Source organism: Mesocricetus auratus, unplaced genomic scaffold (assembly GCF_017639785.1).
Source record: "Mesocricetus auratus isolate SY011 unplaced genomic scaffold, BCM_Maur_2.0 Super-Scaffold_100027, whole genome shotgun sequence".
Lineage (NCBI taxonomy): Eukaryota > Metazoa > Chordata > Mammalia > Rodentia > Cricetidae > Mesocricetus > Mesocricetus auratus.
In genome coordinates this window covers 6,118,140-6,136,441 of record NW_024429208.1, presented here as the reverse complement: position 1 = coordinate 6,136,441, position 18,302 = coordinate 6,118,140, and the positions used below count along the sequence as shown (strand labels likewise).

At 57.2% G+C, this 18,302-nt stretch overlaps 1 protein-coding gene across 2 annotated transcripts in view; it reads left to right on the top strand.

The window, feature by feature from the left end:
• Positions 1–2,698: 2,698 nt before the first annotated feature.
• Positions 2,699–18,302, top strand: part of Mdga1 (MAM domain containing glycosylphosphatidylinositol anchor 1) — a 57,218-nt gene continuing 41,614 nt past the window's right edge. The window contains exon 1 of one of the 2 annotated variants that reach the window (XM_040732267.1): positions 2,699–3,759. In XM_040732267.1, coding sequence (XP_040588201.1) covers positions 3,693–3,759 — 67 coding nt within the window. In that variant the 5' untranslated portion in view covers positions 2,699–3,692. The remainder of the gene's footprint in view (positions 3,760–18,302) is intronic. The other variant, XM_005084918.4, reaches the window with a different exon arrangement.

The window sequence follows — 18,302 nt, the reverse complement described above, 5'->3', positions numbered from 1 at the left end:
GACACCTGCGGGAAATGAGGCCCAGAGAGAGCAGGGCTGGAACACTGGAGACGATGGCATTTTGCCTTCTCTGAGGTTGTCAGGCCTGGGGCTCTGTCCCAGGCAGCAGGTCTGGAACACTGGGGAGGAAATGTCTGCGTTGACAAGCACACATGAACAGGCTGTCGAGGTGTTTACACTACACACAGCGAGTATTCACAAGTGGATTAGCACAGCAAATGTTCAATCCCAGCCTGCCAGGCTCTGGACTTCTGTTCCCCTCCTCCCCAACCCTCCTCCCTCACAAGGCCTCCTTCTCTAGGCCAGTGTGTGTTCAGACAGTGTTCCCATCGTCTCCGCTGTCCAAAGAGGAACGGTTCAATGCTGTTCGGGGTTGGGGTGGCTAGCTGGAAAAGAAGACTACAGCTTCCCAGAATAGGCAAAGCCAGGAAGAGCCTGAGTCATTGGGATGACTCCCTGGGAGCTTCCTGGGGGATTCTGGGAGCTTTCCAATAACGGCAACACCACAGTAAACTGAGCTACTCACCATCACCCCCTCAGTTGGTGCCACTTCCCTTTCAGACTGCGAGGTAGAGGTGGGTGGGAAGACGCTGGCTATCTACGGAGCAGATCATGCATTTTCCCTTTGGGTTGACGGAAGACTGTGGAATCTGACCCGTGATGGGCATCATTCATTCATTCATTCTTCATTCATTAGGTTAACAAATCCCCAGTTTCTGAGTTGGGCTTGGACAACCTTAACTGAGCCTTGGACCTCCACAGCGAAAGGAAGGAAGAAATGAGGAGGGCAGGAACAAGTGTGGATGGCCTGGGTGAGTCAGAAGGGAGCTAAGAAGGGGTAGGCTGATGGACGCCCCTCCCCACCTACCAGACATATCATGCTGCCCACTCCTCTTTAGCAGGTTAGGTCTGCCCCGCAGGGCCAGAGGGGGAAGAACGCTGTGGGAAATGGATTTGGAGAAGGAAGGGTTTATTACTAATATTTTAATTTATGCGTGAATTTACTTGCAAGAGAATCAACTCTTTGGGTGAGCAGGTCTTTGAGCTTGGACTGATGCCTGGGAGTCATGGATCCACCACCGCGGCAGATCCGGAACAGGATCCAGTCTCCGAGCTTGTTAGCTGCGGCGGCTGTCCGCGCTCCCACGGGCCGCTCTAGTTCAATCCCTACGCTCACGCCGAGATAAATAGCGGCGACAGGTGGAGCAGGTGAGATTAGCAGGACCCGGGTGCGGGGACGCGATCGGAGGCGCCGGGGAGGTCGCGCGCCTCGCTCCCCAGCCCGCGCCCCTCCCTCCCCAAGGGCGTCTGGAAGGAACTATGTCTTGGTCACAGCTTGGGGAGGACCAGGTTGGGGTGGCGGGGAGACCTGGAGTGCTGGATTCAGGCCCCGGCTCGGCTGCGGGAAGGGCGTGCACCTCCAGGGCACTTGGCCACGCCTGAGGTCCCGCTGGGAGGCAGGGTGCCAGAGAAGCAGGCTGAAGGGAACCCTTGGTGCCCCCGTGGAGCTCTGGCACTGGGGTCTTGCTGGCAAACCTGTTGGCAACCTGTGGGCCGGGGCTAGGACGCGGAGCTGCAAGCGCGTTCTCCTCAGCGGTTCTGACCGTGGCTCGGCGCCCGACCCGGGGAGAGGCCGAGGCGTCTTGGAAGGGGGCCGGGGCTCTGCCAGGGGCGGGTGGCGGTGGAGGCGGCGGCGGGATTCCCAAGCCGAGCCAACATCCCTGCCGAGCGACAGCAGGCAACCGGCTCTCGCGCCAGCACTGGTCTAGAAGAAGCAGACGTCTCGGCCTTTCCCTCCGGCCCTAGGCTCCAGTCCCGCCTTCTCCAAAGTACAAAACATTCATAAGTGTCCAGTGCCCTGCAGACTTAGGTCCCCGCAGCGAGCCGCCCGTGCCTGGCCCGCGAGCGTGCAGCGACCGTTTGCACCCGGCCCGGGCTTTGCCCGCCTGGGCTGTGCAAGGGCAGGCGGAGAGCGTGTGCGAGTGAGCGGCTGCAGAGCCCGCGCCGAACCCACGTTCCCGCTACTGTCCTCGGGATAGATGGATCCATTGCTGCTTTCTGACATTTTCTGCCAGGGGGTTGGTGGGGGAGGCGGAGATAGCGAGAGAGAGAGAGAGAGAGAGCGAGAGAGAGCGAGAGAGAGAGCGAGCGAGAGAGAGAGAGAGAGAGAGAGAGAGCGAGAGAGAGAGAGAGCGAGAGAGAGAGAGAGAGAGAGAGAGAGAGAGAGAGAGAGAGAGAGAGAGAGAGAGAGAGAGAGAGAGAGAGAGAGATGGGGAGGAGGAGAGAGAGAGAGAGAGAGAGAGAGAGAGAGAGAGAGAGAGAGAGAGAGAGAGAGAGAGAGAGAGAGAGAGAGAGAGAGAGAGAGAGAGAGAGAGAGAGAGATATTGCTTCCCCCAGCCCTGTTTTGTTTTCTCTAATTGGTCCTGGGGGAAGCAAGGAAATTGGACAGAGGCTGGGCCGGGCGAGCTGGGCTGTCTTTAATTGGCTCCTTTTTTTAACTGGAGGGGAATCAAACAGGAGAGCGAGCGACAAAGGGTGGGAGAGCGAGAGACCGATCGCGGAGATGGGAGGAGGGAGAGAGGGAGGAGGGAGAGAGGGAGGCGGGGTGGTGGTGGGGAGGTGGAGGAAGCGCGGAATGAAAAGCTCGGAGGGACCAGAAAGCAGCACAGCGAAGCCCAAGTTGCCGAGCGAGCGGAGCGCTCCCGCGGCCCCGGAGCCCGAGTGGCCGCCGTGCCCGGGAGCCCGGCCCGGCCCCGCCCGCTGGGGCCCCCTCGGGCCCAGGCCTCCGGGAGGGGGGCGGGGACGCCCAACTTGGGGCGCGGCACAGACCCGCTCTCCCGAGATCGCGGAGCCCGGGAGAGCCACGGCTGCGGCCAGACGGCGGGAGAGGAACGTGGAGACAGGAGGCGGCCGGCGGCTTCCGAGCTGCTGCCCGGGCCTCCGCAAGAGCGCGAATTATTTTCAAAGGACTCAAACTTTCCTCCTTCCCCTGCTGGCTGCGGTCCCTCTTGCTTTGGAATCGTTCTCCGGATTCCCGCGGGGGCGCCGGGACGCGATCGCCTCCTCCGGATTCCTCGGCGGCAGCTCGGCTAACTTCGTGGACCCGGGGACCCGGAGCGCTCGCCCTGCGGCCGAATTCAGTCCTCGCTGCTCCTGCGGTCGACAGGACCGGGACCTGGGGCGTCCTCGCCTCCAGGAAGGGCGCCTAGCCCCGCTCCCTTGGGTCGGGCCGCCGAGCCCTCCGCACCCACTGCAGGACTGGAGCCAGCGGATTAACCTGGCTCCACCAAGGGAACAAGTTTGTCAGGCATCGGTGGCCTGTTGGATCGGAGCTCGGCCGCCGCAACAGAGAGTACCCCCGCGGTCGGCACCCTCGGCAGACAGCCTTGGAGACCCGGGGCTGCTAGGTGGCCGAGCTTTCTGGGGCAGGGAGCTGGCTGCTGCGCCCGGTGCGTAGAAGCACCAGGGTCTCGGCCAGCGCCCCCTGTACCCCCACCTCCGCAGCTGCCCCGTGGGAAGAGGACAGAGCCGAGTCGCCGCCTGCTCAGACTCTTGCTCTCGGTCGCCACGCTCTCTGTCGCGTCTCAGCAAAAAGGAGGGAAGGCAGAGGGCATCGCGGTGCCCCGGCGGATGCGCCCCCCGCCGCCTCTCAGGCTGCGCCGCCTCGCGGGGATGAAGCACTGGCCGTGAAGATGGAGGTGACCTGCCTTCTACTTCTGGCGCTGATCCCCCTCCACTGTCGGGGACAAGGAGTCTACGGTAAGAGCCCGCGTCCAGCTCCACCCTGGTGGAGCAGCGCGGAAACTTTGCTAGATCTTGCTCAAAGTGCGCGCTGCCGGGCTTTGGTGGAGCCCTGGGCTTGCACTCAGGAGTGGATGACCGCGTCCCCGCCCTCACCCGGGCGACAGGAGACCCAGTAGGCTGCTCCCGAGCCTAGGAGATGGTCTTAGGGTATGCAATGAAGCTGGGGGGTGCTGAGGCGAGGTCTCGGCTTTCTGAAATCTTGCCAGGGGTTGGAGTGATCTGGAAGTCTTGGGAGAATCCGGTGGCTCAGGAGACCGGGAAGAGCCCAAGCTCTGGGCTAGAGCAGCGATTTCCACCGAATTTTCTTCCTTCCCTGGCTCAATCTCCCGAGTGAAAGCAAGCGATGTGATCCGGAGTTGTGCGCGGCTGGCGGGCGGGCGAGATGCTTGCTAGCACCGCGGCCAGGCGGCTGGCTCGCATTCCCGGCAGTAGCCACCGCTCGGCCGCCTCTTCTTGATTCCTAACGGTCTGAGCCGATGCTAGACAACCCCTAGTCCAGGCGCCTGCCGTTCACCGCATCCCTTTTCAGACCTCTCCCGAGCCAGCTCCTCCTGTCCGTGGTTCCCACCCTTAGAACCCCAGCCCTAGCTCTCTTCTGCCTGCTTGCACACACAGACACGTTCAGCCACCGTCCTCAGGAAACGCAATCACGGCTCGCATCCATCCGACTACGTGTCTAAACTCTGCCTCCTTCCACGCAGCTCTGCTCCCGCATCCCCGAGCCACGCTCCGGGGCGCTGAGGAGTATTCTGGCCACATTTTCTCCACTTCATGCCGTGGCTTTTCTCAATAAAGGCTTCTTGGTTCAATACTACCCAGGATCGTCCTCCCGACCGACACAGCACAGAGCCCATGGCCCTGACTTTGTCTTCTCCTGACCGCAGGGTGGGCTTTGTAGTTACTTTCTAATGATGTGTGGCTGGGGTGGGCAGGGTTCGCCCTCTTTCTCTGGGGCCAAGAATCTAATTATTCTCTTTGAGAGTGGAGTGAGTTGGACCTGTACCGTGTGGGTGACAGAGCCCATGTCCCCGACTACTAGCTTTAGGTCCTGGTTTTCTACCTGTGCCTGGCAAGAGAAAGGAGCTTCCTGGGAAGCCAGGATCTGAAAGGATATACCCCTGGGCTCCAACAGCTAGCTGGCTTGGGTTTAATTCCCCGGTGAGGCCAGCCCAGGCATCCAGCCAAACTCCTTTTCTTAATTAGTTTGTGTGTCTCTTGCTGCCTGGCCCCTGGCATGGACCAGACCAGGCAGGCAGGAGGGATGCTACAAGAGGCCGGGTTGTATGTATTGTGTGTGTGTGTGTGTGTAAGAAACATGTCTTCCCTCTCTAGGACAGGAAGATACCAGAAGTCTCAGAGTCCTTCCTTCTCCAGTATCACCAAAGACACCAGCAGCTTAGCCACGGCCGCCTTTAAGGGAGTCCCCCAGAGAGGTTATTGCACCCTGCTCATATGCCCTCCCGAGTTCTTAGCCCGCTAAGCACCTCCCTCCAGTGCTCGGGGACTGGTCTGATGGCCTATCTCATGGCTGTCTCCAGTACATTCAGGGTGGCCCAATGAGCACCTAAGGAACCCTCTCTGGGCCTACATTGGGACCCCAACAATGAGGACAGACTAGGAGACAAGAGCCGTGGTCTCTGTAGACCCTCTGTCCCTCCCCTTCTCTGCCCTTTCCCTCTTCTTCATTTTCTCCCATCTCTCACATGCCCAGGTCCCAGGTGCTCTTGTTACAAATCCTTTGGGTCTAGCCTTGGCTCTTCCCCAGCAGTCTTCGCACCTTCTCTTGGAGAGCCTGGCTCCAGGGAAGGCTGGGCCGCAGGGAGATTGCCGCATGTGAAGTCCTCTCGGAGGTGGATGGGAAGCAAGAGACAGAGGAACTGGGGGACCGCCGCCCCTTGTAATGTTACAAGCACCAGTGACACCTCAGGAGGTTGGGACTGGCCTAAGAAGTAGGGTGGAGAGCCGGGGTTTGTCCTGACCCCTCCCATTCCTCTGTACCCCAAGGCAGGTGGAACAAACGCCTGGGAGTGTGGTGCCAGACGGGAGTGGAAGTGTCCACCCTGGCCGTCCACTGCAGCGTCCAGCCCCAGCATGGCACCCGGCACCCTGCAGGAACTCCGGTGAGGTTTGTTGAGTAGGTGAAGGGCTGCAGGTTGAAAATGGTTCATGAAATTCTCAGGTGTCTCCAGAGCTTGTCACCCCGCCAAGACAGACGGCTTTAGTCGAAGGTTTCTGCTCAAAACCACGAAGGGCCCTAGGGCTTGCAGCCCTGAAAGAGAAAAGCTGGACGGAAGCGCTGGGTTCTGCTGGTGTCCAGGAGGGAGGCAGCGTGCCGCCGTGTGCTGGGGATGGACTTGGCCTGTGCTGCTGCTGAAGGGGTAGGCTCGGAAGGAGGGTGAAGGCCAGGGAGGAAGGAGAGTCAGGATGGAGGCCTCTGGTGTGTGTGTGGGGTCAGTCCATCCTAGTGGGAGACGGCCGCTCAGAGCCCCACATCCTGCATACTTCAGGGCCTGCCCTTCAGCTCTGACCCTGTCAGCAGCAGCAGGACTGTGGGAGCCTCCCCGTCTAGCCAGGTGGCTTTACTCTTCTTTGGGGCCACAGATGCTACAGCAGCCTGGTGTGGGACCAGATGGTCCATTTGGAGCGGGGCCTCTTCCTTCTCCAATTCTCAATCTCTAGCCCAGTTTGTTGTTTACAGGGTGGATTCTGTAATCTGCTTTTGGCCTGGCCAGTGTGTGTGTGTGTGTGTGTGTGTGTGTGTGTGTGTGTGTGTGTGTGGCTGTCCCCAGAAGGCTAGTTCGGTGACAAGCACAGTAGGCGGGTGAAGGAGGGGTAGCATGTACTATGAAGGCAGAGTTGGAGGCCTCGCATCCTCTGTCCTGGCTTCTTGTCCCTCTCTCAAAGCCGTCAGACTTCCAGGCAGGGCCGGTGAGCAGGATTCGGCTGCTTACAAGAACACAACAAACCCCTGGATTATTTAATATGCAGGAGTGGGAAGTGACATTATCCTTAAGACAGGTTGTTTGCAACGCACTGGGGGAAGTCAAAATATTTCACCAAAGGTGTCATCAGAAACTACTATCCTATGCTAATTTTTGTGGGAACATGAAGACAGATGTTGAATAATTTGACAAGAGCAGCATCGCTTACAGAATTATCACCAAGTCAGCACCCCCCCCTCCTCGGGGGAGTGTGGGGAAGGAATTTCGGGAAGTGGGTTTCCCAGTGTGGGGCTTCTGAGTGTTGAGGGGGGTGGGGGTACATGGGCCTTTCCCTCCTCTGAGTCCATGCCTTGAAGGTGGCTGTCTGTATGGGGTCTTTCCTGGAGAAGGCCTCACCTCTGGAAGCAGGTTGCCCCTAGACTCAGCAGCAGTCTTAGGCCTCCCCAAATCCCCAAGAAGGTCCCCTCCCCCCACTTTTCTTCCTTTTCCCTTCTCATTCTCTGTCATAGACATTGTCCGAGGGAAAGAGAGTCTACAAATCCAGGCTACTTTAGCTGTGCGGTCTTCGACAACCTCCCAAGCCTGCCTGGGGGGGGGGCTCCCCACAGGGCCATCCTGTAGAGCTCTTCCTGGCGTGCCCCCCAGGCCACTTCAGGCAGATGTCTCCTCCGGCCCTGCAGGCTGGGCGTCCGAACATCATCCATACACAGGTGAAGTTCTAGGGTCTGGAAGCCAGATTGGAAGGGACTGTATGAATCAAGGAAAACACCCTCTCGGGGCGAGCTGGGAACTATCTGAGGGGCCCACGTGTAATTGGCTAGGTCTGGCTCTGAGCTGCTGTGGCCGGGTGGTAAAGCCTCATTTAGAGCCCCGTGTTAGCTTTGCTTTGCTGGAACATGGAGGAATGGGCGGGGAGCTCCGTGGGGAGGTGGAGAGAGCTAATCACAGCCGCCAAGGCCTGGCAAACGAATAATGCCAAAGATCGATACCTGGGGTGGGATTGGAAACCAGGCCGTGGCTGCAGGGTTGGCTTCTCCTGGTTGCCCAGGAGGCACGGAGGGACCTTGGAGTGCTGAGGCCCAGGTAGGATATGGAGGACCCCAACTTCCCTCTCAACCTGTTCCCCACAGCAACCTTCCTGTGACTCGGTTCAGGAAGATTGAACCAGAAGGTACCCCGCCCAGGAAAGTTTGGGAGAGATGGAATCTCGGGTCTCTCAGTCTAGCAGGAGCTCCAGTTCTCCCTATCCAGACACCTCCATCTGAGTAGGTCCCTGAGTCAGAGAGGTCGGGGTGTAATCCCTTTGGGTCCTGCAGTATAAAGCTGGTGCTGCTCTTCCAGACATTGCCAGCAGGGGGCGGGCTTGGCCACCACATCGCTGCTTCCCTTTGCTGGCCTCCTTGCCCCATCACAGAAGAGGGGGTCTCCTCGTTCTGATTCCCCAGTCTGAGGTGGAAGGGGGCTCTCTCCAACTCCCACATACCCGCCTTAGAATCCAAGGGCACCTCCATGGATAAAGCCACACTTTCTGCGTTTTCTAGATGACTCAGTTCTTTTCCAGGCTGGCTGAGAACTTTGTAGGCGCTCAGCTGAGCTGGGGGGGCTCTGACTCTAGGAGGCTGTGTGTGTGTGGAGGGGTCTGATTCCCCTGCACAACTGCATCTTTGCAAACCTAAGTACGGACCCTGGCCAGCATCTCCTTTTCCACTGCCACAGGCTAAGGACCCATGTGGCATTTAATAGCTGGTGCAAGAGGCCAGCAAGAGCCACACTTAGCCCAGAATCTTCCTTCCTTCCTCCTTCCTCCCTTCCTACTTCCTTCCTCCTACCTTCCTTCCTCCTTCCTTCCTCCTCCTTCCTTCCTTCCTTCCTCCTTCCTCCTCCTTTCTTCCTTCCCTCCTTCCTTCCTCCCTCCTTCTTCCTTCCTTCCTCCTCCTTCCTTCCTTCCCTCCTTCCTTCCTCCCTCCTCCCCCTCCCTCCCTCCTCCCCCTTCCTCCCTCCTCCCCCCTCCCTCCCTCCTCCCCCCTCCCTCCCTCCTTCCTTCCTTTCCAAGGGATTCTTCCTTTTCCCTAGGACTAGATAACAGATGAAAAACAACTAAAGCATACATGAAATATAAGAAAGTAAGACCCAGCCTCCATGAGTTGAAGATTAGAGTCCCTCACAAGTGCGGTGGTTCCCCATGCCCTGCCAAGTCTTGACCTGACTGTGGCCTTTACTTCCTTTATTCTGAGACGGCAGTCTGCGGAGGTGCCTGTCTCCATCCCTGAACTGAGGTTCCAAGGATATAGGTGACCTGCTCAGTGTGGCACAGTGGACCCCATGGCCCTTCTGGGTATGGAGTAAGGACAATGAGAGGTGATTTTCTTTGGTGTCTACTGAGTTTTACCTCTGGTAAAGCTGGTTCTGGACACCATGGGGCTGCTTGGCATGAGTCAGGGGGAGGAGGGAGTAGCTCCCCAAAGATCTGATAAATCCCTTGTGGCCAAGACAACAAGAGGCGCGCAGGAAGATGGAAAAGTCACCCCCAGGGCTTGTGGAGGTCAGAGATTGGACCAGCCTTGGCCTTCAACGGTCAGGCTTAGGGAGGCTGTCCCTGGCAGAGGGCGTATAGACCTGAAGACCCTGTGTGTCAGGCGCTGGTTGAAAGGCAGCTGAGGCTGTGAGGATTGGAAACACCAAGGAGTAATAATAATAGTGACAGATGATGAACATGTATTGCTGTCTCTGGCTTGCGCCAAGTCGCCTGGAGAGGTAGATTCTGCAGCCCATTCCACCCCTGAGGAAGCCGAGAGGTTCAGGGAGATGAAGTTGCAGCCCAGAGATGCAGCCTGCAAAGTCTGTGACGGAGGCCTTGCTGGAACGATGGGCTTCGGGAAGCCGGCCGGAGGGTCTCGGCTGGAGGCATGGTGGTGGCTACTGTTTTTGAGGGGACGGTGTGGAGAGACTTTCTGGAGCCTTTGCAGGGTGCAGAGCTGTCATGAGGTTTGGCCTGGCTCAGTGGCTGGGAGCAGGGAAGGGAGGAAACGCCTATGTAGCAGGATTTGGCTGCGGGGCGGGGGGGGTTCAGTCCTGTTTCTCCTAAGGTTTACATGTCTGTGGAGGGAGAGACTGGCCACAAGCATAAGAACATGAATGCGATGTGTCTTACTGACGGGAGTGTCGTGTCGACAATCGGACTGTGTACAGAAACTGTGGGTCAAGCTCATTCACGGTGGCTGCAGTTGGGGGGCTCCCCCGTGGAGGCATCCCTAGAGCAGAGACCTCACGGATAGCTATGGGAAGTATTCCAGGCAGGGGAATAGCCAGTGCAATGGCCTTGGGGTAAGAACGGGCCTGGCTTGTTAGAACAAAAGTCAAGGAGTCCACTGTGGGGAAGAGAATGAACCGGAGGAGGAGGGTGGCAGACGGGGCGGCGTGTGACAATCAGTAAGGACAGACGTCTGAAGTATTGAAGGCTGCGTAAGGACTCCCGAGTTTAGCGGGTTGGGTGCGGCGGAAGGGTTATGAGCATATGAGGAGCACAGTGGGCAGTTCCTAACAGAGTCCTTGAAGGAGGGGAGTGGGCAGGTTAGGGATACTGCAGAACCCCGTCGTGATCCCGTGGAGACCGGAGCTGACAATGGCCTGCAGTCGCAGCCGGGGAACAGGCTCTCAGTGGGAAGAGAAAGAATACAAAGCTGCTGATTAGACAGATTTGGGGCAGGAGAGTGAAGAGGGTAAGGCCCAGGCTTCTCAATGGCTGCTTGATCCTGCCCCAGAATGAAGCCCGAAGAAGAGGCGCTGTCCTGGGCCAGCCTTCTGTCAAGGCAGACGGACAAACAAAGGCCTTGACAAATAGCTTTAATGACTGGGGGGAAGGGGAGTGTTATTTTGAGTCGGGCTGGCTAGGTGGCCAGGAATGACCTTGAACTTCTGCTTTTCCTACCATCACCTTCCGAGCGCCTGGGTTACAGTGGCATCCCATCGTGCCCAATTTACGCTCGGGGACTGCGCTCGGGACTTTGTGCAAGCTTAGCATGGACTCTACCGACGGGGCTGCCTTCCCAGCCGTCGAGTGTGGCTTTAAGGTCGGCTTTGTGCGTAGGCTGTGCGGCAGTGAGGAAATGGTTACTGTGCACCTTGGTTTATGTCCACAAAACAATACGGACGTCACTGGGGAAGGTGTGTGTCTGTGGGGGACACTGGGATGAGGCCAGGGCCCCATGTCTAGAGAGAAGAGAGATGGGGATAAAGAAGATGTCATTAGGGAGGGGATGTCAGAGGTGGCTTGAGAAGGCTTAGCCGGGACAAAGTTGGGAGGCACCGTGTGAGGGAGAGGAAGAGGCGCTTCAGGGCCTGCTGAGGGATGGGGGCTCCTACACTCTCCCGGGGAGGCTCTTGGGAAAAATGCAGATCCAGGCCGTGTTGCTAGCGGAGCCCTCACGACGGTGACAGAGACGCTGGTGGCACACGGGTTGTTCTTGGCATAACAAGGGCAATAAGCAGGAGGAGAGCCTCAGTTTCCCTGTCTGGAAGGTGCTGGGGTCATGGGGAAGCCTCGTGTAATGCCAGCGTTTTGCCAGCTCGGAGGTGACTTGTAGGGACTTGCAGGAGTAGAGGCAGAAGTCCCTGTGTGTGTGCTGCATGGAAGCAGTGTTGTCTGGGAAATCTGGGAGACCTCCGAGGCCTGAAGTGGCTGTGGTTCTAACCTGAGCCCAGCCTGTTTGTATCTGGTAGAAGAAATTGGGGCTTTGGAATGGGTGACCTTGTGGCTTGGAAGAGGCTACTCCAAGCTCCCTTTGGCTCCCTTCCAGTCCCAGAGTCGGCCAAGAGGCCAGGATTATCTGGTGGGTTGGAAGCCGTGAGGTGGCACATCACAGCTATCCGGGAGCTTATCACAGCGCAGACCTCGCTCTGCCTGGGCCCTGTGCTGCAGGCGCTCTGCGGATGGAAGCTGTGGCGGGAAGGCCTGGAATTGGTGCTTTGACACAGAGGCTAGCTGGATCAACACAGCGGGTGTAGACACATTGGAATAAGTCAGGCCAAACTGCATCTTCTCCCTGGGATGTCTCCAGCGCATTGTCTAGGCTTCCAAGCCGACACCCAAGCTGAGGTTCAGCCAACCTCTGCTGGACCCTGGGGGCTGTAGCGCAGGCCACTTATTGTCCCTGAAGCCACCAGCTGGATACTTTCTGCTTGCGTGATTCTCACAGAAGGCTCAGGCTGGGATCTGGATAGCACTTTATCCCTGCTTCTAACCACAGGGCCTCCTTATCCCAAACCAACGAAGAGCTGCAAGGTGGATGGGTGCTGGATGTCCCTAAGGATCTCTCCACAGCCCTCATTTTCCAAGTGCAAAGGTTGATGGTCAGGCTGAGTGATGTATCTAGGTCCTGCCATCGAGCAGATGGTAGAGTTGGGATTTGAACTCAAAGCCACCCAATGCCAAACTTCATGCCTGCCTGTACTCCCCCGTGAGAGGCTACTCAAGCAGTGCCTAACTGGTTTGTTCCCCAGTTTTTCTTAGGGTGTCTGTGGCGGGGGCTTGATTCTTGGAGCATGGGGAGCCCTCCAGTCCTCCAGGGACCGCATTTGACTATGAAACACTGAGGCTTCAGTCATTGGCTCCTCGTTCCAGAGGTCCCCCGGCTCCTCCCACCTCGGGTCCTCTTTAAGCTGTAGTTCTCGGATCTGGCTGCACGAAAGACAACCCGGGACACTTGGACAATTCCCGGTGCTGGAGTTGTATCCTGCACAGTGAAATCAGCACGTCTGACATTTTGGCTCAACCCTCCTTCCTTTAAGGAGACTTCCCAGAAGCCCCTGGGTGGCTTCTGCTTACATTGGGCAACCTTAAGTTCCTTGGCCATTTTAACTGTCAGGGAGGCTGAGGTGGGCACATTCTTGCCTGCAGACGTACAGGCCTTCCATAGGAAGACATGCATAGGGTCAATTAGATGATTCGGTGGGGAAAGACACTCGCCACCAAGCCTGAGGATGTGAGTTCAATCTGCAGGTCCCATGTGATGGAAGGAGAGAACTGATTCCAGAAAGGCCACCCTTTGACCTCCACAAGCTCTCTCTCTCTCTCTCTCTCTCTCTCTCTCACACACACACACACACACACACACACACACACACACACACACACAATCCCACAACACACACACACTAAAAATTAAAATTAAAAAAGACAGGAATGGAGGAGGAGGTGGATAGGTGATGAGCTAGACATCAATTCCACTTAGATACGGGTCCTATTTTGGGGTTCGTATACATTGGAGGCTAGAGGCTGATGTCAGGTGTCCTTCTCAGCTGTCCTCCACCTTAACTTTTGAGACAGGGTCTCTCCTAGACCTGGGGACGCACTGACTGGCTAGACTGGCTGGCCATCAAGCCCCAAGGACCTGCTGTCTCTGCCTCCCCAGAACTGTGACCACAGGCATATCTGGCTCTATCTTTTTCTTTTTAAAATATTTATTTTTCACACACACACACACACACACACACACACACACGTACGTACGTACGTACGTACATACGTACAGGCATCTGTGGAAGCTAGACTAGGGACATCACATGCCCTGGAGGTGGAGTTATAGGTACTGTGATCTCCCTGATGTGAGTGCTGGGACTTGAACTTGGGTCCTCTTCTAGGGCAGCCAGTATTCTTAAGCACTGAGCCCTCTTTCCCACCCAAGTCTGACTTTTTCAAGTAGAACAGGGTGTCCCAACAGAATGTGGCTTCGTGTGACCCAGATGGTGAACTCTGAGGAGGAGGTGGGTCTTGGGGCTGGGCAGCCTCACACATTGAACCAGAGTGGGCAAGGGACTTGCCTGGAGTCACACAGGCACTCCTGTGAGAGTCTGGCCTGGTCTCCTGAGGCCTAAGGCTCTGGTCCCTCCCCTCCCAGCCCCGCCTCCCACATCTGCCTGGGAGGCTCTCCAGGGAGTCTGTCTCCACTGGCAAGTATCTCCTTTCAGCCTGAACTCTGTGACCTAGGGAGTGGCAGCTCCTGGCTTTCAGGCACTGAAGGCTATGGGTTGGGAAGTTCTTCTGAGGTGGCCAAGTTCATCTGCCAACTTCTGGGGGAGCCCCCTCTCTTGTGAGGTCATGAATCCCAAGTACAATTCGCTGCACCCTTCCTTGGGCCTTCATTTGGAGAAGTTCTTCTCACTGTCTGACCTGATGTCAACTTGCTGGAGCAGAGCCTGATCTCAGAAAGACCTGGAGCTGAGTGCCGTGCTGAGCTTGAATCTGCCCTTGGCCCAAAGCCTCTTCTTGCCTCACGGAGGCTCGTTTCTCTGGGTAGAACTGAACTCCAGTGACGGGATCCCTTGGATCTGACTCTAATGCTCCAGTAAAATACAGGGGGCCTTGGGGGAAGGTGGGGTTAGCTTCATGCACTGCTAAGGCCTGAGGCAGAAGCACCAGAGGGTGTGGCAGGCAGGACTCAGCCACCCCACAGTGACCTCATGTGACCCAGCCCGTTGGGATCTCTGAGATTCAGTGTAGGAAGAGACTTGAGACCAGAGAAGACAATTAGTTTGTGAAGGGCCTAATGGGTGGGTGGGTTCAGGCATGGGGGTATCCAGGGACAGTGTTTGGGGTGAGTGGTTAGGCAGGGTGCGAACTCTGGGTTAAGGTCATGGTGCTTGGAGGGGAGGTGACACGAACATGACATGGGTGGGAGCGGAATGGACTACCTACACACACCATAGATCATCGAAACTTCCTTGGAGTGTAGGCAGCCTGGGTTGAGAAGCAGAGACGTGAGCTAGAAAAACTAGGGGCCCCCTCCCCCTTGAGGAGCCTGATTAGGCCAGCTGCCCTGTGTCCCTCTGGAGTGGGCTGGTTCTTATCTGCCTCTCTGCTCCTGGGTTGGGGAGCCCACCCATTGCTGCTTCCATTGGCCAAGCCTTCCCCCATGGTAGGACTTGTTAAATTCTAAGCATGTAGGAACATTGGCTGTAGTGGTCGGGGTGGCATCAGACTTCACAAGATGGTAAGTGCTTGCTAGCGGCTAGGAGCTAGACGGATGGCCACTGAAACGGCTGGAGGGACATGGGGGACTGACAGCAGGCACCCTGCCGTCACCCTTTGTGGATCGGTCCAGCCTGATTTGGAGAGCAAGCTACTCACTAAATCTTGGTGTGATGATTTCCCCTAGACCAGTGGCTAAGTCTCAGTGTGAGGATTTCCCCTAGACCAGTGCTTCTCAACCTTCTTGATACTGCGACCCCTTAGTACAGTTCCTTATGTTGTGGTGACCCCCAAGCCTAAAGTTATATTTGGTGCTGCTTCGTAGCTGGAATTTTGCTACTGTTATGAATCATAATGTAAATATCGGATATGCAGATGGTCTTAGGTTACCCTTGTGAAAGGGCCGTTTGCCCAAAGGGGTCACTACTGCCTTAGACCTTTCTGGAAAATGGGGCAGGGCTTGTCCTTGAAGGGAACAGGGTAAGAGAGTAGTGAGGACAAGCAGGGATCTCCAGGGTACTTTGGGCAATGTTATGAGTGGATACTAGCTCTGAAGAATTCCAAGTCAAGGTCGAGGTGGCCCAAAACCTTGCCCTCCAGGTGTTGCTGCCCTGCAGTCCTGAGCGACTGGAGGTTTTCCAGGGACCCCATAGCCTTTTGGGGAGTTTACAACTGGGACCTGAGATGAATTTAGCATTTAGTGAGCACCTGCTGGGTTTCATGCAGCAAGGGCTAGACCCAGCTCAAATCCACGGAGGTCAGAGGTTGACGGCTGGTGGCGAGCTGGTCTATTAACTCCGATCTTCCGAAGCAGAAACGGGTGGCCAGGTGTAAGCCAATGGCCTTGCGCTGTCTTCTCAGCGGGACCCGGGCTAGCTGAGATGTGACGGGTGTGTGTGCGCGTGTGCGTGCATGTTAGTGTGTATGAATGTATGTGTGCATGTGTGTGTGTGCAGGATAGGCAGCAGTGAGTGACTTTTCAAACCACCTCGCTCCTAAGATGTTCAGAGGCTACAGCGAGCTTCACCCAGACGATGTGGTCCCTGGCACTAGCATCATGGTGGGTCCAGTAGGTTCTGGCTTCTAGGTCTCCGAATCAGAACGCCCCTGTGTGGCTCACTTCCTTCCTTTCACCTTGGGAGGAGCCGAGGGAGCCGGTGGAGAGCTCGCTGGGAGCTGGGACAGGAGCTGGCCACCTCCCTCCCCCATTCTGCTGGAGATGCACATGAGGTTGGCAAATGCTTCTCACTGTGGACCCTGACAGTCACACCAAAGCCTCTTATCTCTCTCTCACGCACATGGAAACCTGTGCACACAGATGAATGCATGTGTGCGCTGGGCGTGCCCTCAGGGACTCTGAGCAGCCACCTTTGTCCCCAGCCCTCCAACAGACTGTGGTTCCTGGCAGCCACCAGGCTCGGCCCCAACACCCCGGGTTCAATCTGTCTGTTCCTGGCTTTGGTCCCTGCTGGGCACAGGCCCTCTCTTCTCCCCCCAAAAGGTCTGGAGTGGGGGGCAGGAGCAGGCCGAGGCTGGCCAGGAGCTCATGGCTAATTTTCCCTGGCCACAATCGATCCAGCAGTTTCTCCTGAGTCTATTAGCAGTCGGCAAGTGAAAATATCCCCCATCGAGAGCACTGACCTGAGACAGGGAGGGATCCATAGCAATTTGTTCAAACAGAGGAGAGTGGGTCCCTCTCATTTCTATTCCAAATTATTCCAGGGAGAAGGGGGTCAGGCTGGGAGGCCAGAGCTGGACCCAGGCCTTGTCCACTGGGTCTCCTGTGCCAGCCAGGGTGGCAGCTGGTGCCACCCGTAGTTCCTGGGGGGGGGGCTGTGTGGGGAACTGGGAGTGAGGCCTGCCAGCCTTCCCGGCAGGCTTTGCTTGGCTGCTGGGCTTGGTTGCGGGGTTTGGTTTTCACAAAACACAAAGCCACCCGCCAGAGCCTCATTCCCAGGCACGGGCCGTGTGCCAGGAGTGTGCTCACCCAGGACACCCTTGCCAGGAAGGAGGCTGGGCTGGTGCAGGACCACAGTGCCCCCAACTGGGCCCAGCAGAAGGAGATGCCGGGCAGGGAGAGGGGTTGCCTTATGAAGTTCCATGGCCAGCTGGTTGGGAATAACTATGGCTCAGACGGGAGAGTGATTTCCTTAGGGCTACTGTGCGCCTAACTTCCTGACTCAGGCTCCTACTCTGAGCCTGGTCAGAGCAAACATTCTGCTGGTGGCCTAGCCGGGGAATCTCTTTCAAGCTCCTTCAATAATCGCCACTTCCGGGGCTGGGGATGGAGGGTAGTTGCTGGAGTGCTCGCCTAACACGCATTGAGTTGTGAGTTAGCTCCCCCGACACGGCACAGACTGGGGCGCACCCCTGATTTCACCACTTGGGAGGCAGGAGCAGGAGGTTCAGGAGTTCAGTCATCTTGGCTCCAATAGTGAGTTCAAGGCCAGATGGGCCGCACGAGACCCTACCTCCAGAGAGAAGAAAAGCCTCCTTCCCCAACATTTAAGCGCCCACTGTTTTCTGGTCACTAGGCATAGAAGCCAAATCCCCCCCCCCCGTCTCCCCCGGTTTCTCCCACCCCTCTCCCCGGTTTCTCCCTGTTGTTCCTTTTTCTCTTGAGCGTCCACTTGTCCCCTCAGCCATCTGCCTGGGTCCTTTTCAGGGCCTCCACGGCCCCAGGGAGCAGCCTCCTTCTTCTGGATGAGGAGACCCTGATGACTGCAGCCTCAGGACTAGGGCCACTGCAGCCCCTTCCCCAGGGACACCGCGCACAGGACCCCATCAGACCCAGGCCTCTGAGGAGTGGTGCCATGGCAACCGGAGAGGAGGCTTCTGGGAAGAGCTGGCCAAGTGGCCCCATGCGCAGAGGCCCCTCCCTCCCTCCCTCCCTGCTCACTTCCCTCCTTCAGAGCCCCAGGCAGGGCACGATGGGAGAAGATTCACACTGAGGTGTCAGCCGCTCGCAGATCTGAGGTCAGCTGTCTGCACATGACTTGTCGGGCTCAGGTGACACCACCACCCGCTAATTTCAGTACCCAGTAACTAAATATACCACAGCGAGAGTGAACAATGTCTCTCTTGCTGGGGGGGGGGAGGAGTAGGAAGGGGAGTGAGACAAGTGTGGGCTGAAGGGAAGCTGTAGAACCTTCTAGAATGCATCCTGGGTTCCAGTCCTGCCTCAGCCATGTGAAAACTTGAGTGGGATTTTATTTTTTTTTTGCCCTGTGCCTCAGTTTCCCCACCTATGAGGAGAATCCACGTGTGCTAAGCTGTCCTCGGCCCAGTGCCTGGCCCAGGGAGGTTGAATGACAGAGATGTTGAGGGAGAGAGCCCAGAAAGCAGCCACAGTCCCCACTTCTTCCCACACAACGCCACCAGAGTAGCGGCATAGCTCGCTCGGTGTTCAGGCAGACGGCGGTATCAAGGCGGGAGAGGACGAGGTTAGGGCTGTGGCCCCAGAAGGGAGAAAGGTAGAAAGGTTCTCTCTCGCCGCGGTCCTCACATGGAAGCACAGCCCGAATCATTCCCATGCCCATTCTGCCTCACCCAGACCCCCAGCCACCTCTGTGTCACCGTAAATGCCACAC